At 41.1% G+C, this 24,048-nt stretch overlaps 1 protein-coding gene across 1 annotated transcript in view; it reads left to right on the top strand.

The window, feature by feature from the left end:
- The first annotated feature begins 317 nt into the window (after positions 1 to 317).
- arhgap36 (Rho GTPase activating protein 36) overlaps positions 318 to 24,048 on the top strand; it is a 52,630-nt gene continuing 28,899 nt past the window's right edge. Inside the window, exon 1 of the mRNA XM_070929715.1 lies at positions 318 to 557. Coding sequence (XP_070785816.1) covers positions 453 to 557 — 105 coding nt within the window. The 5' untranslated portion in view covers positions 318 to 452. The remainder of the gene's footprint in view (positions 558 to 24,048) is intronic.

The following is a 24,048-nucleotide window of genomic DNA, read 5'->3' as shown; positions in this document are numbered from 1 at the left end:
AAAGAAGAAGAAGAGCGAGAAAGGAAACCTGTTTTATAAAACCAAGGAGGGGTAAAGAGAAAAAAAACACACAGAAACAGGAGATTAAATTGCACTGAAAGGGGAAAAAAGTGAGGAAGTGGAACCAAAACAGAAAAAGGGAGGGATGAGGGACTGAAGTCATGCAGGGAGGGGGAGGGGGGAGGAGTGTGTGTGTGAGGGGGGGGGGGGGGGGGGTAACATCAAGTGCCGGAGAGAAGAAGGAGCAGAGAAGAGCAGCAACATTAGCAAAGAGAGGAGGCAGCAGAAGGAGGAGAAGAAGAGGAGTGAAGATTTCATTGAGGCTTTTTTTTAACAAAACATCCTGATTATTTGGAGTACCTGTGAGGACCAGGAAGGGCCACACACACACTCTCACACACACACACACTCTCACACACACACACACACACACACACACACACTCCTGGCTGATGCTCCTGCTGGATGGACCGACGCCGTTCACATCCACATCGTCTCCTCCAGCTGTGCACATAGAAGACCAACCTGTGCGACCAGACATGCATTTCTACTATGTGGTGGGTAACACACGGACCTGCATGTGTGTGTGTGTGTGTGTGTGTGTGTGTGTTTAGTGTTTCTTGTTGCCGTGCAACCGCTCCACCTCCATTTCTCTTACTTTATGTGGAATTTGCTGACAGGCTGTGAAATAAACTGTTGATTTCTCCTTTTTTAAAGATCCACTTCAGTCACGAAAAGTTGTAAATTTAAAGGGACACGACATACAAGACGGTTAAAATGAACTCAAAGGTCTCTGACTCAGCGTGTTTATCTGTCACGTGCAGCTCTGTAGTTCTTTTATCAGCCATGTTTAATTGCATCATTAAGCTCAGCTCGACTTGTGTCCCAGTAATCATAAACTATTCCTATGAATAATTATCCAACTTTGCCGTTACACCCAAAGACATAATAAAAATTTAAAAAGTCACGTCTTACTTGATCTGCCAATATTGTAAACGCCCCCCTTTGGATCTGGAATCAAGTTATAAGTTTGGGGGAAAAAAGTGGCTGTCTTTGTTTCCTTAAAACAGTAATAGACTCTGAGTGCAGAAAAGAGGAAAATTAGGACTTCTGCTTACAAACACGAAGAAAGAAAGAAGTGGCGAGTGTTTTGTGGTCGCCTGGAAACCTGGAGTACATTTCCAGAAGCTCGTTAATTCTTCCCCTTTTTATCATTCGTACATTAATGCCGCAAGAACGGAAAGGTAATCTGAAACTGAGGGAACATAATCTGAATGTGTAATTAACTCTGGGCACTGAGTTAATCTGATGAGGTCATTTTAATAGGAAACATCAACATGGTTATATTAAGATGGCTGCAGCTTTGATCTACGCGCATCTCTTGTATGCGCAGTTTATCTTGATTACTTCAGTTACTCCAAACTGCTTTAAATCTTTACTAATTATAACTGTAGCGCTGCCTGACAGCGTAAAAATCCCTGTTTTGACAGCTGCGTCCGCCCTGTAGCCTGTTGAAGCTCACTGTAATGTGCATTGGCTTAGTGCAGATTAACATTATTAATGGCACGGCAGTTTTGCAGAATCAGATTCAAAATCACTTTAAAGCTGCATTAATCAATATTTCTTTATATTAACAAAGAACAGGTGTCACTCACCCGGTTCAGGAGTTCCCTTCAGTTTTACGTCTTTGTTTTGGTTTTTCACGGCCAGAAACTTTCACGTTTTGGTTCACTTATCAGAAAAACGAACACTTGAACAAACATCAGTGTGATAAGAACTACTTAAAATGCCAGCCACCAGGGGGCGCTGAAGACGCTTTGGCTTCACTTTCAGGGAGCTGTGATGTCGTGCATCTTTATATACAGTCTATGGTAGAGACCAAAAACAGAGCTTAAAGGAGACTAAATATTCAGGCAGTTGTTGTTTCAGATGCCCACAAAGTGGCCAAAAAGTCAATGAGCGCTGGTTTAAAAGGATGAAAATGAACAAGAACAGACTCAGAAGTTTACAGGAAGTTGTCTTGGTGTAGAAAAGACACAGTGAGAGCGGTTTAGCGACATTTCAAGGGTTCATTGTTGTTGTTGTCACCTCGTGCAAGAGTGGTGGAAGCTGACAGAAATGTGTGAAGCATCTGAGCTTTGCAACAAGTCTTATGAGCTGACTGCTGCTTCCTTTTAAACTTCATAGTGTGTGTGTGTGTGTGTGTGTGTGCAGGCTGAGACCTGAGCTCTGATCTTACGGATGTCATGATGGATTTGGATGTGTTTTCTTTTATACTGAATGTGGACCGGAACGGTAACGCTGAGGGTTGCCAAACGGTTTGTCCTCACAAATGAAAGCAGTGAGTCAGTGTGCAGATTCAGAAGATCCACTTTTTAATGAAGGCTGGCTCCACCGCTGTTTTCCCACAGAGGAGAAGTTTTTCTTTCGCTTGAATGTTTAGTTCTGAATTTCCTGCACAGACTCAAATATTTTAAAGATTATGTCAACCTGTCTTATCTACTTTTGTCTCAGTTCTTGCTTTCCTAATGTTCTGTAGTGGAACTGTAGTGCAGCCTGTTTCCTGCTGCTGAACTTGTGCAACTCTTGAACACAGAAACAAGGACTTGAGACTTGTCTTGAGCTGCTGTGAGACTTGCTGTAATTGAGACTTGACTCCGAAGAGGCTCAACTTGCTGTAACCAAAATTATATTCAAGTTTTGACCTTTTAAAAACTAAATCAAGAGCAAATCAGCCCTTGTATGTTTAATGATTGTGCGCTGGACTTGTTTGCTAATGACTTGGAGTGGCTTTTATAAGACTTGATACTTGACTTGGACCTGGACTGCTAGGGGACTTAGTTGAGACCTGACTCCCTCAAGACTCAACTTGTGCCACTTGTGTCAAGACCCTCAGACTTGCCATTTGCTTATGAAGACTTGTGTGTTAGCGGAGACTTTCCCCGAAGGACTTGAGACTTGACTTGTGATCCTATCGCCGGACAAGAGCGTCAATATTGGACGATTCTGCAGAATTACGACAATGTATTTTATGTGTAAATACGATTTATTTCTACAATATCTATGCATGGCAGCAGTAGTATGATGATTGCAGGTGACAGTCCTGCATGAAAGTCAAAAGCCTCTAATACGGACATGATTCTTAGGGATGCTGGACTATGACTATGACTATGACCTGGCAAGACTTGAAATTTGAGTTGACTGACTTTAGACGTGTACTTTCCTCAAAATAATTGAAAAACAGATCTGAGAAATAACACCAAAGACCACTAACTGCTGGAGTTTTTGGTGAGCACTGAAGAATTCCTGATATCCATCGTTACTGCCAGAAAGGTCTCGACATGAGGCCACTTCTGTCTGCAGCAATAAGAGCCATAAACTGTCAAACCATCCATCCATCCATCCTGAGCAGGACTGTCAAACCAGGAATGCAAAATACTGTGAGCTTTTATAACAGAATTAAAGTTTTAATACCCACTAATTTGGCGAAATATTTGAAGTATTTGACATCTCTTACTGGCCACTGTGTTTCTATGGTACAACAACAACATGATATTGTACCACACTACTATAAATGCCACGAGCGAGCACAATTACATTACATGTCTAATTTAAACAGAAGAAAAACTGTTTGTCTAAATTAACAAATAAGACTAATTAATCCCATTATGTGCATTGAAGCCGAATAAATGTTACGGCTGACTTCAAGTTACTGATCATTTTCACTATCAATCAATCTGCAGATTATTTCCTTGACTTTCTGACCAATCATATAATCTATAAATGTCTCGCTTTATCAGAGCAACAGTCCAAATCTAAAGACATGAAGTTTGATATCGCATAAGTGTGATTAATTAGCTTATAAAACCACCAACTTTATTAAAACCACCATCCCTCTATTCAGTACAGCCATAATTCATATGGTCATATGAACGTCTACTGTATCATACTGTTTACATACTTATGGATGTTGCTGTATGTGGTACCAGAAATCCGTATGATTTATTTACTTATATATATTTATAATATATTTATTTATTTATACAATATCTTACTTAAGTGCCCCTGTACCACTCTACCATGTGAAAATGTATATCAGAAGTTACGTTAAATCGGGCAAATGTTGTATTTTCTTACCTAATATTCATTGGCAATACAACTGTTGTGCATTCAAAGCCTCAAATTAATGAATTATGAAATATATTTCCACATCCTCATACTGCACTTTTCATCTCTCTCTCTCTCTTTTCTTCTTCTGAATAATAACGAGCAACTTCAGGTAGAAGAAATATCTGTTTCCATGACATTATTTGTGCTTTCCCAAAATGACGTATTCAGACTTGTGCACATCCTTAGACAGTACCATGACGTACAAATACCATGATGCTATACTGCTTGTATTGTGGGAAGTAAAACTGAAAATATGGTATTTTTTCAAAGGGGTCTGGAGCATCACTTGGCCAAGACTGACAAAACCAAGTCCAGCTAAATCTTGATAGCACAAATGTATCTCTCTCTCTCAGTTTTTCCTTCCTGTCAGACATTACCAGACAGCTGCAGCTCTCGCAAACTATTATTTCTGCATCTGCCCATCTGTCATCCCTTGTTTCGCTCTCAGCAGAACCTTTTCTCCCGGCTGTTTCCCCATCTGTCTCTGCCACAGTTATGTGCAGCTCAGTCATATTTCTTGCTTGTCTTTTTGATTTGTGGATCTGAGTCCGGGGGTTTTATTTGGCCCCGTGAAGTGGCCAAATCCCATTAAAGTTCCAAGTGTTTAAGACAGTACTCGTATTTATGCGCTGGACGCTGTGGCTTTGACCTCTGAACTACTGCAGTGGCTTGTGGAGTTGCTGCTGTAGGTTTTCATGCCGTTGTCGTGTTTGTGAGGTCATCAAATGTCAAGTAGATGCTTTAAAGGTAAAAGGATTTTCTAGCTATCTGTTGTTGAGATGTTCACCTTAGTGCCATTTCTTTTTATATGACTGCTACATGATTTCCATACAAAATCACATGCAAAAACTGTTGATTTTTTACTGGAACTACTTTCTACCAAACAAATAGTCCCTGTTATTTGGAGCAGCAGGGATGTTGTCTCCGGAAAGGCAAGTTTAGTCTTTCTTTTGTCAAATTAATTTTTAACAGCTACTAAATTGTGAGATTAGGTGGACAAGAAGACCTTAAAGTTTAAGTTTTAACAGCTGAGTAGACCTCCACCTGGAGGAAGAACATATGATATGACCGAGAGCTCTAGAAAACTATCTTCATGACTAAGATACCACCAGGGGTAAGAAAATGTGTTTTTATACTACTTATTGAGCTTTACTGTAAACTTCAGTCTGTCCATTCATACATTTCCCTGCCTCCATCGACGTCCAATCAGTTTAAAATGCACAAAGCCACTCCCTCCCTCACACAGGAGCCAATCACAAACACCCCCTCCCCTTAATCAGCCCAATTAGCTGTTCCTGCAGACTGAGTTACCTGCCAGCACCACCAACATGTTACCTGGAGCTAGTAAAGTAAAGGTGTTGATTATGCCACAAAAATCTTACCTGCATGTGAACAACAAGCCTTTACATCACTTAGCATGTCTCTCCTGACTGAATTATATCAGAAAGTTCAGAAAGACACCCACTAGATAAAAGAAGAGGAAGCTAATCTGACAGCTACCTCACCATGTTTCCTGTATAAGTGCAAAAGACAGAGGTGATAACTTCCCACAACACGAGACACCTCAGTTTGACGTCCGGCCTGCCCAGCACAGCAGACGTCGCCCTGGTAAGAGTTGGATACATGTTTTAATCCCACTTTCCCTTGATATTTACGTTTGCCAGTTAGCTAATGTGCATCTTTAGCTCTGCTCGCTGAGGTTTAAGAGAGGAAATCAGATTATTTCTGCACTCACAGCAGCTCTGCCTCAGAGAAGCCTCCAGTCTGTGGTTACATCACTTATTGCTTATATTTACTATATTTAGCTTGACTCTAAGAGCCTGTAAAAGAAATTCTCCTCTCTTGATACTGAAAATAATATTTTTACTCATATAACACAAAGTTACTGTGTACTTAACAGTAAAACAAACAGAGTAAATGGTAAAATAGCTCAAATAAAAGAGGCTACCAGTAAAAAAAAGCTAGTTTTAGATGCTAGAGTAGCCTGAGATGCTCTACTCTTCGTCCTTCACTGTCTTCTGCTTTCACCCAGTTGTGATTTATGAATTAAGTCTTAATATTGCATCACTAAATGCTTCAGGATGTTGTGTTTGTACACTTAATAGCACTTAATCTGCTTTTGGCCGAGTTCTTGCGTTGCCTGTGACGATATTTGCCAAAATGCACGAGCACTGGATGAGACGTATGTTAAGAAATCAAATGATCTGCTGGTGAGGATGGTGCCTCTGTCATAAGAGGGAAGACAAAGGCCTAAAGTGGTCCACATGGACGTGCTGAAGGTGTGGAGGATGATGAAGGAGGGTTGGACCGTCGGTGAGGAAAGTTGAGAGGAAACATGAGCGGTGTGACCCGCTCGGAGGTGGTGTATTCATTTTCGACCCCGGGCTCTGGATTAGGATCAGATCCCATCATAACCTCTTCTCTGGTGTCACCTCAAGTCCGTCTCAGGTTTCCTGCTGTCTCCTATACATATATACATGCAGCAGAGTGAGACTTCAGTCCTTTGTGCCACAATGAACGTCAGTCTTGCTAAGGTAGGACTCACTCTGTACAGTTTTTCAAATGATAAAATGTGGGTTTTATATTGAGCAGCAAGTTAAAAGTTGTAGGATTTTTATTTATTAATGAAATTTGAATCCCCCATAATGCATACAATAAACCTTTAGTGTTGCCAGACAGGAGAACCTTTGCTTTTCCCCTAAAACGAGGTGAAATGCCAGAGTTGGCTGGTCGTTTCTCTGGTTTTCTGGGTAACCTTTGACCCCTACCTTTGAAAACTTAAAGTAAACTCAAGAGTATTTGCGGTCTGTCCTGAATGCCCGTACAGAGATGAGTAAGAAAATGTTGTTAATTCAATGTTAAATGGCTCCATTGGCAGTTTGTGCCCTCTTTTAGTGTTGGTGTCTGTTTTTAATAGTGTTTTGTCTGTTGGACTGATTTAGTTTAGTCTCTGCTAATATCTTAACATCAGTGGGACGCACTAGTTAACAGATAAAACTGTCTTATTGTCAGCAAATACGCAAAACAGCCGGTCGTTGAAGTTTTTAGCAAACGTTACTTAAACAGGAGGAAATTGTGCATTTGTTGGGGACTATTTTCAGCAGTGTATTAATACACATTTGACGCTCCCGTGAGTATTTCTGGCAGCAGGACGGTGTGTGTGGGACTGAATCATCATAAACTTCAGTGTGTGTCTTCATGGTAACTGATTAACATGTCACCCAGTGCAACAATGGAGCTCTATGGCTCATTTGACTTTTGTTTTTAAAAATAAGACTTCCTGAATGTTGCTGTGAGCTTGATGAGAAGTCGGTCAATAATATAGAGTTTAAAAGCTGCGTCTGTAAGATATGAAAGAGGAGAGGCTGCATGTGGGATGAAGGAAGTTTCTTCTGGCTGCAAGTCTCATGTTTGAGCTCCATTTTTAGTGCAAATTCAAGTGCGTGGGTTTGATTTCCAGCTGCGTCGTTATAAATCTGCTCCCAGTTTATCACAATTTCACACTGCTGACAGACGCAGAAACACTGCTGGTACTCTAACCTTTATTTCAATCGATGCTCTCCACACTGCCCTCATCATCATCATCATCACCATACAGCTGGTGGAGGCCGTCGTCCTTGTGTGTGTGTGTGTGTGGCTGCAGGGTATCTTCATAAAGAGTGTGTAATCTCCCATCAGCCGTGCTCCACAGTTATATAACCAGCGTGCAGTGGGTACTTCCAGCTGCGGGTTCATTAGTTCTGAATGTACTCTGAACACAAGCGTCCACTAAATGACCTTCTTCATAATTTTGATGTTAGCTTCATTTGAACAGTGAATGTCAGTGTAACACGGATGATCAGCGATCTATAGATGGCACTAAAGATAAAGAACGCATGCAACAGAGGCTGATATCAATACTATATTTCAGAGTTAAAGAAAATCTGAAAATAACATATTGGGTAATATATAATATACATTTACTCAAGTACCAAACTTAATTACAATTTTGAGGTACTTGTACTTTACTTTTCCCCCTCTATTTTACGCCACGTTATGCTTCTACTCTACTACATTTCAGAGAAAAATCTTTTTATTCCACCACATGCAATTAACAGCTTTAGTTACCTTGCAGATTTATTAATGCAAAATATAAATCAACTAATAAATGAATATAGATTATTATCATAGATACCCAGCAGTATATAAAGTTATTAAAATTAGCATTCTGCACTCTTTACTTTTGGTACTTTAAGTACATTTAGATGCTTTTGTACTTTTACTTACAGGTTTGAATGCAGGACTTTTACTAGAGTACTTTTACACTGTAATATTGCTACTTTTACTGAAGTAAAATGTCTGAATACTTCCTCCAACACTGGCCAACATACAGTACGCACTCATACCCGTATTTGAGGCCATTTTAGTATTTTAAGCGTGTGTCATTGTCTTTAACTACGAGAAGGATGTTCTGTTCTCTGCATGGATTATTAAACCACCTGATATTTTAGGACTCAAGGTTTTTATTACGATTATTAATCCAGTTTGTTTACTCAGAGGATTTTCTCAGAGTTAGTTTTGGGATTCACTGCCTGCCATGTGGCAGCCTGATGGAGCAAAGACTGGCGTGTTTTGGCAACTCAACCTGTCAGAAAAGAAGTTTATTGTTTCACAGAATCTTGATTTATCATTCGTATTTCTTCTGCAGCCACAAATATTGCAGATAATAATACAGTTTTTGTCTTTGTGTTACTGTAGAGGAATGCTATTTAGCTTTTTAGCTGTTGCTAAAAATGTCGCCGACTGGTCAGCTGCTTGCAGCACTGCGTCATCACTGAACTGTGAATATTCAGTCACAGTCACATATATCACTGCGTCACTATATCACCAGTTGTTGCTCCTGTAAAAGTGAAAGTTTGGTGATAAGAGCTACCAGCGTGCAGAGTTGGGGAAGTGGTCAAGAAGCCCGTTAATCAGCAGCTGAAGGGACGCTAATCGTTCTCTGCTCCGGAAAAAGGGATGGATAACATCTGTGCTTTTTAACGTGTGCATGCATGTGTTTGTGGATGCATGACGGAGTCGCAATGAAACCACACATTTTGTAGAGGTGTGTGTGTGTGTGTGTGTGTGTGTGCACACACTGTCCTGGGAAGACCTTTATTGAATTATGACAGGAAAACCACAGGATTCCCACTCCGTAACCCTCAGAGTGTTTAGTCTCCATGTAAATCTGAGGCGAGGAGCGGGAAAGAAAACAGTGGAAACATGGACGAGGCTCTTTCCAACCTCCTCCTCTCTCACTCTGCTGCTCTATCTTTGTGTTTATAGTGTGTGAAGTGAGTCAGAAATTCTGCCATTAGATCTACTTTCTTTCAAATTGCAACTAACTGATGTTACTCTTGGCATCTCTGCGCTGCACCTCAATCTTCTTAACTCACACGTGGAAAAACAGCGCAAGGTAAAGAGAGAGCTGTTGTCAATGTCGTCTGTCCACATGTATCCATCTAACCATCTGTGTCGGCCTTGGCAGCCCTGTGTGCATGTCAGCGTTTACACTTTGTGATGGATCTTCAGCTGGTTGGCCGCAAACATCAGCGTCTGGCTGATTTACTGACTTCTAAGGCTGGAGGATCGTTCTAGACCTCGGCAGGCTGTCTCTGACGCCCCCTGAGATCCCGACAGTAGTTTGGATTTTTGGATTTGGGGGTTTTGGGATTTGGGTACCTGCAGTTGATTCCGAAAGATTGTCATCGTTCTGGGCTTTGTTGTTGTTTTTCTGCAGAAATATGAAGCAGGACTGGTGCTGACAACAATTGTTAAAGGAATACTCCACTGAAAATCTGTCTTCAGTATAAATACTTAATGCTTGTACGCTCTAAAGATAGTCTGCAGCCTGCTCCTCCAAGATGGATGGCAGCAGTGGATGTTCAGGGACTCTGGGCTGCCAATTGAATCCTTTGCTGCAAACTTTTCTAGGCCACCTTTTAAAGCCCTGAAGGGGAAATGGTGCTCAAAATGTTTTCTGTGGAGTTTAAAAAAAAAAGATAGTTAACATTGGATAACATTTTTGGGAAATATGCTTGCGATAAGAAGGCCGATACCACTCTCATGTCTGTGCGTTATGGTATGGCGCCAATTAGCTTAGCTTAGCATAAAGACTGAAAGCAGGGGGAAACAGTTAGCCTGGCTCTCTGTGAAATAAAAAAGAGACACGTACCAGCACCTCTAATACTCGCTAACATGTTATATGTCATTTGTTTCATCTCCATACACAAATAGTAAATGTAAAGATGACATATTGTAGGCTAGCCGTTTCCCCCTGCTTCCAGTCTTTATGCTAAGCTAGGCTAATCGCTACACGCCTTCAGCTCAGCACCACGCGAGAGTGGTATCGATCTTCTTATCAAACTCTCAGAAAGAAAGTAAATAAGTGTGTTTCCCCAAAATGAAAAACAATCCCTATATTCTATGTTTAAAGGCTAAAATATAAAGAAGTTTCAGTGCACAATAAGTTTTGGCAAAGTTGATGATGCTTCATTTTTGTATTGAGTTGCCTTGCCAAGACATTACTGGCACCCTCTGTGCAACATCATGTTTTTAAATCCTGCTTCATGCTGCTCTCACTAAACTCTGCTGTGAGCAGTTTTCTTGGTTTTAAGGGGATTTGACCTCAGTCATTTCTAGTTCATGTTATCTCTCCAGAAATCCACTTCTTAATGTGACTTAGTGTTGTTACACAAGCAGCAAGCAACTTGTCAAAGACGAGGAGGGAACACGAGTGGAACTTTCCAGGATAAAGAGTCGTCGTGTTCAGACTGATTCGATGCAGAAGTTAGTTTGTGGTTGTCTCCTAAAGGCATTTTGGGAAATGTAGGAAATCACTAACTTCGTTGAAATAGATAAAGCAGTTTAAGAAAAGAAAATGTAGATGAAGAAACTCAATAAAAAGCAGGAAATTGACAGTTATGAGATGACGGTGTCAGTCCGGAGGATACAGGATACGTCATTCTCCCTGTCAGACACAGCAGGGCTCCATCTTCAAAGCCCTGGTTGGCATTTTCCCACATTTCCTGTCTTTTCCCTGTAGAGGAATCTCCGCCCGCCCTGAGAGTGGTGCCCACATCCCACCGCGGCTTTCATCCTAAGATGGATGGTCGTGTCCGGGGTTGGCAGGGTCAGAGCTGTCACCACTGTCCCGCTTCTTTTTATCTTTTGTTATCGGTGACGCCTAATAACACTTTCTAATTACTCCTATTTCAGTTATTGTAAAGTTCAGGGTGACTATACAGAGACTGTCTTCATCATTTGTTTCAAAACAACCTCTTGTGGAAGTGCCATCGTGTCCCATTTTAATTGGATTTAATTTAACGTTAAAGGCGCTCCTTGTGTGTCTATACTCTCATCAGTATGTCTGGAGGTCAGAGGTCAGTCTGTCTTGTATGCCGTTTGCTCCTATTTAAAGGGCCAGCGCACCACGTTTTCCAGCTTGCAGAAATCAGTTGATATAAAGGGTTAAATGTCACATTTTCACAACACATTTCTGTTTGTTTCTGCTTTGGTCTGATTAGCATGTTGATTCCTTGTTTTTGTGTGAGTCAGAGGCCACTGTGCCTCAGTTGAACAATAGGGTCAATAATGTCCTTAACATGATCTAATGTCTGTTTAATAGTCGAGGCTTCATCAACCATTTTTACCCACCTGAGCTCCTCAGATATTCCCACAGAAACTACAGTATTTCATTTCTTTTTACACGCAAAACTGTTTCCTAAACATACAACAACAGGCTGCTTGTTTTTCCTCTCTTTTCCCCACTTCTCCTCTGGTTCATATCACCGTCGCAATAAATAAATGGATCAAAGGAGGTGAAAAATGAATGCCTCCACGTGAACTTCCAGAGAGTAAATGCTGTCTGACAGAAACGAAACGTATCGCTGTGTGCTGTCATGCTACAGTACATCTCCGCAACAACAAACTGTATGTCGTACAGCCACAAAAGCAGATGGAGATTACATCACATGTCCTGAAGAGGCAGATTTCTCCCCCTCCTCCCTCCTCTGGGGGGAGAGAAAACAAGACGAGAACAAACGAACCTGTGGCTGATTGATGCCTCAGTTTCACGTCAACAAGCCGTACTGGTTCATTTTCAGCCTTTTTCTTTTTTAACTTGATGTTTAAAACAGTCGGTTTGTTTTGCATTACATAACTCCAGTGTGTCCTCTGCACAGCAGGAGGTGTTTGTACGCTGACCTCTCAGAAATCATCTGGAAGTGAGACAGATGTTCTTCCTGTAATCACATTTAAATAAAAAGAAGTATTTGAATGTTTGTGTTGCTGCTGGAAGAAAGGTTAGCATGGAATTTTGATCCTTATCTAATGACGATAAAATAGCATTTGTGACCCTCGATTAATGTAACATCTCACCCCGTTAATTTTGTCTTCCCCGCTTCAACAGGCAGGTCAGAGGTCACGGTCAGCTAGATTAGCCTCTTACCCATTCGTGGTTGTGTAAATAAGCTAACAAGTTTGCCAAATCAACTTAAAAGGTGTCAATATTGTGTTCATAGCTTGTTTCTGCTGCCCCCAAGTGGCCAAAAAAAGTCAATTATTGTCATCATAGTTAAAAAAAAAGAAAGAAAAGAAAACGTTGCTTGTGTGTTAAATACAAGAAACAGAGTGTGGTCTCCGGAGTTAATGTTGCATGCATTGTTGACCCCATCTATCCACCCAACCTCCTAAATACGAGGTTTTTAGGCTCGATAGCAACGTCACGCTACTCCAGCATAAACACAGGTCGTATTCGGCGACTGATGATGTTGGGTCATGCAAAGACAAACACATACAGGTGCATTATGAGAATATCAGAAGAAATCTATACAAGAGGTCAGATACATGGGACCAATGCAAATGTGCATGCAGGCACATAAAGACATTGTTTTTGGAATCATACGAAGGCTCTTTAATTTGAGATGCTCAAGACATACACTATCATGTTGAATTAAAACACAAAAAGAAAACACTAACATTCTTGTTATACTCTCTGTCTTTGTGGGACAGCAGTGTGAGGATATGATCCCTGTAAAAAGTGCTTTGATATATATTTTTCCCCGAGCCAGATTCCCCAAAGTCTTCTTCAAAATAAGATAATCTCTTTGTTCTATCGACTTGTGGAGTTTATTTAAGGAGTAAGGACCTTTGGGAGACGAGATAACAGCCTGTCTTTTAAATTGCAGGAGGAGAAAACATGAATCACCTTTTTTTATTATCTGTACTTTTGGTCGACATGAGTTTTATCCACGCTCTCTCTTCTGTTCTCTTTTGTCGTCTCGTGTCTGTCACTCCTCTCCATGCGTTGTTCTGTGATCACGTAGTGTTAAGGAGAGAATATGTGAACGTGTATTGAGGTAGGAAACGGAAAGATGAGAGCAAGCGATCAAAGAAACGGGAAGAAAGTATTGGCAGGGAGCTGTCGGCGGAAAGGACAAAATCCTGTTGTCCTTTGGGAAGAGTGGTCGTCTCTTTTTAGGAATGGGGATGTCTGCCGGTCCGCCACTTTGATTCAGACTGAGATATCTCAACAACTATTGGATGGATTGTGAAATGTTGTACAGACATTCACGGTCCACATGAGACTGATCCCCGACTTTTCTTCTAGTGCCACCATTTTGGGTAAATATCTCAACCACTGTCGGATGGATTGTCCCGAATGAATTTGACAGAAATATCAAATTATTATTTTTTTATCTAGAACCACCATATCTTTTCATTTATTCAGAGCTATCTACTCTAAAGGTTTGGCTTAAGTTGAATATTTACTACTACTATTTATTTCTAGACTATTTTGGTGAGTTTTATTTTGTTTAAATTAACTGTGTTTTTATGATGAGCTGCCTAGTAAAATTAGTGTTTTTGTCAATGAAGTCTGGTGGCTTTTTTCGGAGCACTATATAATATCTGTTTTGTTCTGAGATGCTGGTGCTCTAGTGGTTCTGAATATCGTATATAGTAACTTTTAGTGACCAAATAACTGAAAAACTAGTGACATTCCCATCAGCCTCAGCTGTACTTTACACACTGTACACACTACACTAGGATGGTGAAATTGGTGTTAACATTATACCTGCTTAACATCAGCATGTTAGCATCGTCAAGTCACACCCCAAACCTTGCATGATGGGAAAGACTTAAGGTAAATATTTCAGTCCAGCCTTACACCAAATAGTTTTATCTAACGAGAGACATCATCATGGACTAAACCTTCATACAACTTCCTCTTTCAGCAGGAAGTTATTGAATCCTTGCTGTGTACTCGCTGCCACAGCAGCAAACAACAGGATGTTGTGAGGAGGGTGAAAGCTGTCAGACAGTGATGATGGTGATGAGCATGATGATGGGCGTGGATGTGAACGTCCTGTTTAGAGAAGAGAGAGAGAGACCCGTTATCGATATCCTCGCTGGAATCTTGTTTCCTCTGTCGGCGTTGGCATTTCCTCTTTTTCCTTTCCCAAAATCCTCTGGGAAAGAAACGGAGGGAGAAAGAGACGCCAAAAGGATGACGGAAAGGAATACAGTAACATGTGACATGGTGGATGTTTTAGCGAGAGAAAGCCAGAGAAAGAATTTGGTGGCAATAACTGGCTTGAGTCTGGTGTTATTGAGAGCTTGAGCGTTGGTCCTGTGAGGGTTAAAAATACTGTGCAGTGAAAATATTATTTACTACCTAAATATGAATGTATCTATTAAATTTGGGGCTTATTTCCTGGCTGACATGAGGCCTCCACGTTTGGTCTTTTGCATATTTAGCGCCAAGTTAGATAGATTTGTAGTTGTAGTTTTGTGATGCTGACTCCCAGACCCTGGAGGACTAGTGTGCTGTATTTCAGCAGACCCCCTCACCTGCGACCAATCTGGCTTTGGTTGAACCTTCTGGGAGCTAAAACTCCCACCGGCAGAGGTCTCAGGGTCTTTGAGACACACAAGCCTAACAGCACAAGGGAGAGTATGTAGCAGTAAGTTATGTGTTTAATGTTGAAGTTGAAAACAGGTAATTGTGGGACGTCCCACATGACATATATGCAGCGTTTGACCACCAGTTATAGCTACTTTTCTACCCAGTTCATAGCAGCTTGCTAACTGGAGGTTACCAAGCTAGCTACCTCTCTCCCCAGCCAGAAAAAAACACATTTAACTTAATGGGTTTTGCCTTTGCATTTATATAACTAATACATCCTGAGGTTATTCTTATCTCCAACATCTAGAAATCGGCTTAGAAATCATAGAGTAAAAAAAAAAGCTCCTTTATAACCTCAGAACTTGCTTGAGAATCATCACGTTTTTAAATTTTCTTCAGTGTCAAAGTAATTCAGTTATAGTTGTCTCTACATCCATGGGTACATTTCACACAGGAGCTGCTAATAGCTAATTCGGCATGCTTTTAATGGTGCTAACTTGCCAAAATGTAAACAAACATTGGTCAAAAATCTCAATCAAAGATATAGTATAGTAAAGATGCAAATACAACATTATCTATCATCTCCAAGGAAACTAAACATGATTGTAAGCAGGCTTAGTGCATTAATAATACAGCAGAAGTTAAATGAACTGAACACAAACGGAGGTGTGACACCACCGTATTTCAAGATAAGTGCAGTCATATGACATTAACTTACCCTGTTGGACTCGTTTAGAAGCCAATAACTAACGCCTTATCTCATAATCTCTTTATTCCCCTGACTTTCTGCTGATAAACAAGGACTCTGCGACCTGCAGAGGAAAAAAAAGAGACATGAAGGTGAATTAGTAATGCTCTCCATCTCCAAGTAACTGTTATCAGATTAATTACAGGATATTAGATATTAATTGTGCACTTCGAGCAATAGCCATAAGCCATAAAATGATATCCCTTTTTTTTTTATTGGCCAATGAAAATGGAGAAGAAATAAACACTTCCAAAAGAACAAGAGAGTAAACAAACTTCTGAACTTCTGGCTCTTTCATGTGCTTGGTCATGCATTACAGCACTTGGCTGGATGCTCGGTCACGTAGCAGCGTGAGGAAAAAGTGATCCACAACCTTCAATGCAGGTAACTTTATATGCAGGAACATTTGCTTCAGCCTCAGGTGTGTTTTGCTTCTATATATAAATCTGTGCGTGTGCAACAATGATAGTTTGCTTCACACTCCTGCACACGTCAAGTCAGGAGAACTTAAATATCTGTTTGGAAGTAATTACATCTGCTCCGGTTACTGTAATGAGCAGCTTGTAGGTCAGAAGTTTTACACGAGTTATTTGCTGAAGTTGTGGAGTTCAGTCATCGAACAACTTTGTGTTTTCTGTGAGGTTTGTACTGTCGTCAGCGTAGAAAAGCCTCTGAAACAGCATTCAGGCCGTCATGTCGTTGGACACTGAAACTCAAATGTTTCTATTGTTAGTAACTAAACACAGTGACCCCGTTACACCTCCTCAGTGGAAGGGAAAACTATGAGATACAGTCAGAGGGACGAGGAAAGAAATCAGATCCTACCCTCATGTTTCTTATCTATCAATCATTATTTTCACAACATGTCAGGGCAGTAGAAGGAGGTTTTCCTGTTAGCTTTGGTCTGTCTTAATGTAGAGGACAAACAGAGTACGATCTCCGGGTTAAAGAGAAAGTAAAGCCGAAAGACTTCAGCTTCAGTTTGGTGTCCGGGCTCATTTAAACATCCTGGGAAGCAGACAGACGTTTAGAGTCCCGGCAAAGACATCACAGCTGTCCCAGACGTTTTTTTAAGCTCAAAATAAAATAAAACGATTGGATTATCTCTAGAATAAACGGCCAGGAGGTACAAAGTTTTATTCAGATTAATTATGAAACAAAGATGGATCTATTCTCTCCTGTTTTAACAACAGAATCTTACAGTACACAGTTTGGACTGTAGGTGGCGGTGTAGTCAATGAAGTTCAACATGCTCTGGTGGTTTAACAGTGTGTGTTACTGTGTGTGTGTGTGTGTGTGTTGCCTGTTCATCATCCATCCTGTTATTTAAGCAGACCGTCAGAGTCAGCACACACACACACACACACACACACACACACACATCAGTTTGAGGACATGAGACACACAGACGTGTAATGTCACTCGTGACCTTTGACCTGGAAATGTGCGGCAGCGTTTCGGGAAGTGAGGAGGATCAAAGATGAAGGGGGAGAAGCTGGAAGATGAGAGGAGAATAAGCTCACACACACACACACACACACACACACACACACACACACACACACACACACACACACGAGATCAATGGAAAAGGACAGAGGCCAGGGGTCAAAGGTCAAGACTATTTCTACTGTAATAAGCACATTTCTACATTATGCAATAGGAAGACGATTGTTCAAAGACTGGATGTTCCCATCAGCGGTGGAAAAAGTACTCTGATCTTTAACTTAAAGTAAAAGTAGTAATACCACAGTGTAGAAATACTGTTACAAGTAAAAGTCCTCATTTAAAATCGAACTTTACAAAAGCTGAACCATCAAAATATACCTAAAGATGATTTGATGGTGAGTATTGATGCATTAATATGTTGCAGCTGGTAAATATTTTATATTTACAGCCTGTGAATTTCCCCCTTAATAAAGTCTCATTGATATAATGATATAATTTATTTGTTGATTGTATTTTGTGTAATCAATCTGAACATGGAAAATAACTTGTGACTGAAGTTATAAGTAAGTGTGGAAAATATAAAATATAAAGTAAAGCACCTCAAAGGAGCTGGAAGCTTTTAAACTGATTTAGTTACCTAATTTAGTACAGAAATGTACATTAATTTGCTTTAAAATAACATTTACAGCAGTTGATTGGCAGCAGGTGATATTACTGAGGCCCCCCAAATGTTTTATTACAGTTATTATTATTTAGTATTAGTGAATAAAAGTCTGGATCACAAATAATTTAGACCACATACAGAAAGAGAGTGAAGTAGTTTTAGGACACTTTCCATAGTTGGTTTTCTTCAACTTCAGATGCAGCAGAAAGTTGTGACAAAAAGCCTTTATTGGCTACTCAGCTCGGTCATGAGACAAGTTAAAAAAAGTCTTCGTCAGAGTTTGAAAATACTTTTGTGACTCAGTGAATTTCTCTGTAACGCTGACGCACATCCAGAGTGCAGCGAAGAGACGGATTTGAACTGCTGGAATCAGCTTAACAAAATATCCAGAAGCTGTTTGGATATAAATATCAATCGGTGTAGCCTGAAGCTCACAGCTACGGTAAATTATGTTTTCATGACGACTAAAAGGGATCTGTCACCTTCGATGTCACGACCTCCTTTCTTGTCTTGTCTTTTTTCCAAATTCTGCAAATTCTGTTTTTGTTTAGTCTGCTCCGTCTTCAGAGTTAGGTCTGTTTGAGATACCCCCCCCCCCCCCCCCCCCCCCCGTCTCTCGTCTGTTTTACTGTTATTAGATAATCAGGGTCATTAAATCTGAACTCTGCCGGGGGGGTCGACACAAGAGGTCAAAAGGTCGCAGTGTTGTCCATTTTAGCTGCTGTTGTTTTGGGCTCCACAGCTGGAGTGCTGACTGACATTTTCCAGGCTTGTTTCCACACACACACACACACACACACACACACACACACACACACACACACACACACACACACACATACACATCTGGCCTCTGTACAGCTGTTGAAAGGAATCCGGTGGGAAATTTCCTGCAGGATTTTGTCAATTTGTTGATTTACATAACAACAAAAACTTGTATTTTAGCCAGGTGCTGATAGTAAATCATGTGTGTATAATAATAATAATAATAATAATAATACTGTGGAGCAACTTTAAATACCGTGTTGTCGAAAACTTTTAGAGGTCACGTCAGGGTTTCTTTATGGTGCAAGAAGATTATCACGAACCTGTTTGTTGTGTTTTAAAGCTGAAGTAATCCAGATGTTTACATCAACAATACATCGGGTGACTATGTGCACCTGAAGGAGCTTTTTCCCTCTTTCAGCTCATTGTTTTGGTTTTACAGTCTGCGCTGTACCTGTTCAGCACCAAACTGCTAGTTAGCACGTTAGCGACTACCTGGTGAACACAGCATTTAGCAGCTAAAGAGCCAGATGTTTTTCTCAGGATTTATTGGATTTATGTTCATCAGAAGGGCAGAAACGCGACTCCAATAGGATGATAATGTTGCTGCGTGTCTCCTGGATGAGTAATTAAATCTCCTTTGTTATAAGGTTGCAGCTTGTTCCACTGCCCCCTGGTGGCCAAAAAGTAAGAACATTTAATGCTGCTTTAAAGTTGGATTCTGTTATTTGCAATAGTTTGTACTGATGCAACTTGGGGTTTAAAAGATTTGTGTTTTTTATAGGTTATGCATTTTGGTTTTTGGACCATGTTGGAGAGAAAAGTGTTATCCGTCAGATTTAACTTCAAACAAACAGATGTTGGAGAGACTCCGGCTCAGAACGGAGAAATCCAGTTGTTAATATTAAAGTCCGGGTGGAGCAGTGGGTCAGATCGGAGCTCAAGCAGCTTTAAAAGCAGAATATCCTGAGAAGGATCACGCCGCTAGGAGTAACATTACGTCACTGTGTTTGAAAGAGGAGGAAAGAGGAATGCTCAGTTTCTTCTTCGGTGTTTCCTCATCCTTTTCTTCTCTTCCAATTAAACGTGTTTTTCTTCCTCTCGTCTGCTACTCTTTTCCCTCTCAGCGCTCTGCTGTCGGTCCTTTTTATAGAGCTTTTATCCTGTTGTTTTAATCCTCCTCCCACTCATTCCCTCCCTCCCTCCCTCCCTCCCTCCCTCCCTCCCTCTCGCTCTCTTTTGCTTCTTTCCTTACGCCTCTTCCTCCTTCTCCTTCTCTCCTTATTAAGCTTCCTTCCTTCCCTTCTCTCACCCTACCTCCTACTTCATCTCTTCATACCTTCTCTCTTCCTTTTCTTGCTCCTTCTTTCCTTCCTTACCTCCTCATTTTCCTCTTATTCCTCCTCCTTCCTTCTTCTCTGCTTCCTTATTCCCTTTAAGTAGTTCCACCTCTCCATGTACCTCCTTATGTTCCGTCTTTTATCCTTTTCAGCTTCCCTACCTAATTTTCTCACTTCCTGCTTCCTATTTCCCGTCCTCCCTCCTTCTCTCTAACTCCCCTTCCTGCCCTCCACCTCCTCCTTTCCTTCCCCACCTCTTGTTTCCCATCTTATATTTCATTCTCTCCCTTCTTTCACCATCCTTACCTCATTTTCTCTCCTGTATTACTTTCTTTTCTTGCTGTCTTTCTTTTCCTTCCCCCTCTTTTCCTCCTGTTACCCTCCTCTTTACTTCTTTCTCTCCTTTCTTACCTCCTTGTTTCCTTCCATGGCCCTCTGTCTTTCTTCCTATTCCCTTTCTTGCCTCATTTCTCAACCCCTCTTCCCTTCCTACCTCTTCACGGTCATCCTTACCTCCTTATCTCCCTCATTCTGCCGACCTCTCTCCTCCTCCATCTCCTCGTATCCTTCTTCCTTCACTCTTCCTCCACCTCTTCCCTCCTTCCTGCCTCTTCCTCCTACACCACTTCCCCTCCTCTCTCTCTTGTGTTTATGTTCTCAGCTCCTGGAAGTCAAGTCAGTATGCGGCACTCCCCCTCCTCCCCCTCCTCCTCCTCCTCCTCTTCTCTTAATCTAACTCACTTCTCAGCCAACCCCAACCCTCCCTCCCTCTCTCTCTTTTACACTCTGTCTCTATCTCACTCGCTCACTTGATACTTTAACTCAGAGCTGCTGATCCTCTCGCTCAGCTCAGTGCTGAGATGCATTTGTGTGTCTGATCAAAGTCTGGATAACCAGGGCTGAGACGTCTTGCAGGGACCGACTGGAGGGGATTGTAATTGAGAGAAAGTGACGCCCCGATACAGGTACCGAGTGTTACTTACAACCTTTTCTTACTTCTCTTCTTCACTGTTACAAAGTTGATGGATGAAGGATTCAACCCCTGTTTTTGTGTGTGACTGTATAGCTTAGATTATATTATTAAAGCACGATTTATGATAAATGATGCTAAATCTCCCTGAATGTAATGCCTCATTGGGATCATTTGTAGTCAGAACCTTTTACAGACATTATAAAAAAACATCTCAAGAGTTACGGGGATATTTGTGAAGTTATAAGAGTTTTCTTTCTTAGAATCTGTCCAGTATTTCCCAAACAAAAGTCTTATCTGATGCATACAATAAGAGTTTTTTAGTCCCCCTCTATATTTTGGAAAGCAGCAGATGCCTTTCTAAAACTCACCGACCCCTGTGGGGCTCTTTCACCTAAAACGAGTCAGTTGCACAACTTCGTAAACACCATTAATTCAGTCTTTTAAAAGATAGTAAACAAGGTTACTTAATTCATTCCCCCAAATGAGGTCAATCTGGAAAGAAAAATGTACTTTATAAGCACTGTGTCCAACATTAAAGGTGGTTTACACTCAAATTTAGCAAATTGTTTGTATTTTGTGGGGAAAACAAAAACATTCATTATGCAGCGCACATTGAGACGCCAGCAACATACATACACAAGGTTCTGGCATCCTCCCTCTAATCCACTGATATTAGTATTCGTCTACTGACCTAACATTGAATCCCAGACAGCAGGGAGTCTGTGTGATCCCCGAAAACCCTCTGAATGTGTGTGTGGTGACATGCCAGTTTAGTCAGGACTGACACAATAGGGCCGCTGTGTCGACGTAAGACCTGTTTCTGTAGCTGAGCCTCGAGTCTTTAACGCTGCCAAGGGGCCTATTAGTGCTGCCTGTCTGTTTACGTACGCGTGTGTGCGTGAATGAGTAAGTACCTTTTGCATACTAATGCATGTGGGGCTCAGTTGTGATGCGTTTGAGAGCACCCTAATGAGTTGATGAAAACACGACGTGGAGCTGAATAATGTGAAGATAATGTTCCTTCAATCATGGAGCCACAGCAGGAATAGAGCACATTAGTTATGTGAGGTGCTCATGTGGACGGAGGGAATGAAGAATGAAGGCGGTTGTCTTTGCAGGGACGAGGAAAACTTTTCAAAATAAAACTTATAAAACTGGACAAGCTCGAAAATTGAATTTGATGAATCAAATTGGACGTTCGGTGTCAATTCGTGCCTTTTTCTCGTACCATTTTGTGGGGAAAAAAATTATACAGTATATATCATGTGTGTACAAGCCTTATTAACAAAAGCACTGAGGGGAGAAATTAAGCTAAGGGAGAAGCAGGTCACAGTTTGCGCACTACTGGTTTATTTTTAGTCTAATGCAGAGCTGGTAGAAAGAAGAGCCAACTGTAAACTTATTGTACCTCACAAATGAAGCAGAAAAGCCTTGAGGGCAGCGTGACGATGTGTAGGGAACTGGGAAAACATACTGTGTGGTAAAAACCCATTCAATCAGAGAACACAGCACTCTGTGTGACTTCCTACCAGGAAATTTAGATTTCTTATCTTCAAGTTTCTTTGTTGGAGTGAGAAGTGGAGAAATTGATCAATGCAGCAACCATATAGAAAACAATTGCATTTAAAGTGTCTTTGTGGGTTAAATTATTGATGCATTAACATGTAATCAGTAGTTTTAGGTTGAAAAAGTAAAAAATATGTTTTAATTTTTGTATGTTTTGCACGTAAAATTTATTTCGTGTAACTCAGCTGCACAAAATCAGACCCACAAAGGCCCAAAGTGACAGACATGGGGGGTAAATCAGCTGCCTGAATTACATCTTTTAGCAACTAAGCTAAGATTAAGTTTTGAGAAAGTGCAGTTATTATGTTCATATCAATGGCAAAGTTATTCAGGGAAAACAAATTACCTCATCACCTCCAGCTAATGAATGAGCGGCCGTATTAATCTCTGTCTCATTTGCGCTGTTTTGCCAAGAAGTGGGGGCAGGATGAAAGGCCGAGGTTAATGAGGAAAAGCCCACGGTGGCACGAACAGGAGCACCCATGGGAGAGATGAATTTACACAATCACATTAACAGCAGCCTGACGGAGGGGTGAGGGAGGGAGAGGAGCAGAGAGAAAGGAGAGGCAAAGGGAGACGGGTGAGAGATCGAAAAACGGCGAAATAGTGAGTGAGGTCTGGTGCAGGGGGCAGAGAAGAGTGAAAGGTAGAGACGCATCTGTTAGCTATCAGAGCACATTTCTTCTACTTTATCACTTCATCAGGCAGGAGGAACAAAAAACATGCCAACATTATGTGAACACACATGTAATCACAAACAACAGAGCAGGAGTACGAAGGTTTTAGCAGGTGCTGCTTCGTACGGTATGTCTCTGGTTGTAATTGCTCCTCCTGGAAATGTCCTGTTTGATGCGTCTTTAAAAAACATTCGCTAACATGAACAAAACATCAGCTTACTAACGTGAGATTGTTTACAAGTGGCCCAGCAGGATGCTGCTGAGCTTTTGACCAGATCCTCCAAAAAGGTCCCATGTGACTCATGCAATTTTGGATATTGCTTCACTGGCTCTCTGTCTAATCCAGAATTCAAGGTTCTTGTCATCACTTCCAGCATGTTCAGGCCCACATTAGAGATCTCCTGCAGCCTTGTATTCCCAGCAGGTCCCTGAGGTCCTCTGATTGATCGCTTTGTTCCTCGATCCAGACTTAAAACTAAAAGGGGATCCTGCTTTTGAGGTTGTGGCTCCTAAACTATCTCTAATCTACCTTCGGCCTTAAGATCTGTGGACACCTTTTAAAAACAAATCGGCACCTGTTTAGACTTGCCTTTGTGTAATTTGCATTTATTTCTCATTTCATGGTGTTTTATTCTTCTCAAGTCTGTGTTTTTGTCTTTATTTTGAGAAGCACATTGTGACGTTCTGCTCTTGAAGTTGCTGTATAATTAAAGCTACTTACTTACTTCAGTTTAACAAATGATGCTCATCCTGACGTGTGATGCTCCTC

Source organism: Enoplosus armatus, chromosome 23, assembly GCF_043641665.1.
Source record: "Enoplosus armatus isolate fEnoArm2 chromosome 23, fEnoArm2.hap1, whole genome shotgun sequence".
Lineage (NCBI taxonomy): Eukaryota > Metazoa > Chordata > Actinopteri > Centrarchiformes > Enoplosidae > Enoplosus > Enoplosus armatus.
Note: the sequence above shows the minus strand (reverse complement) of the source record. Positions and strands in the feature narration are given on the sequence as shown.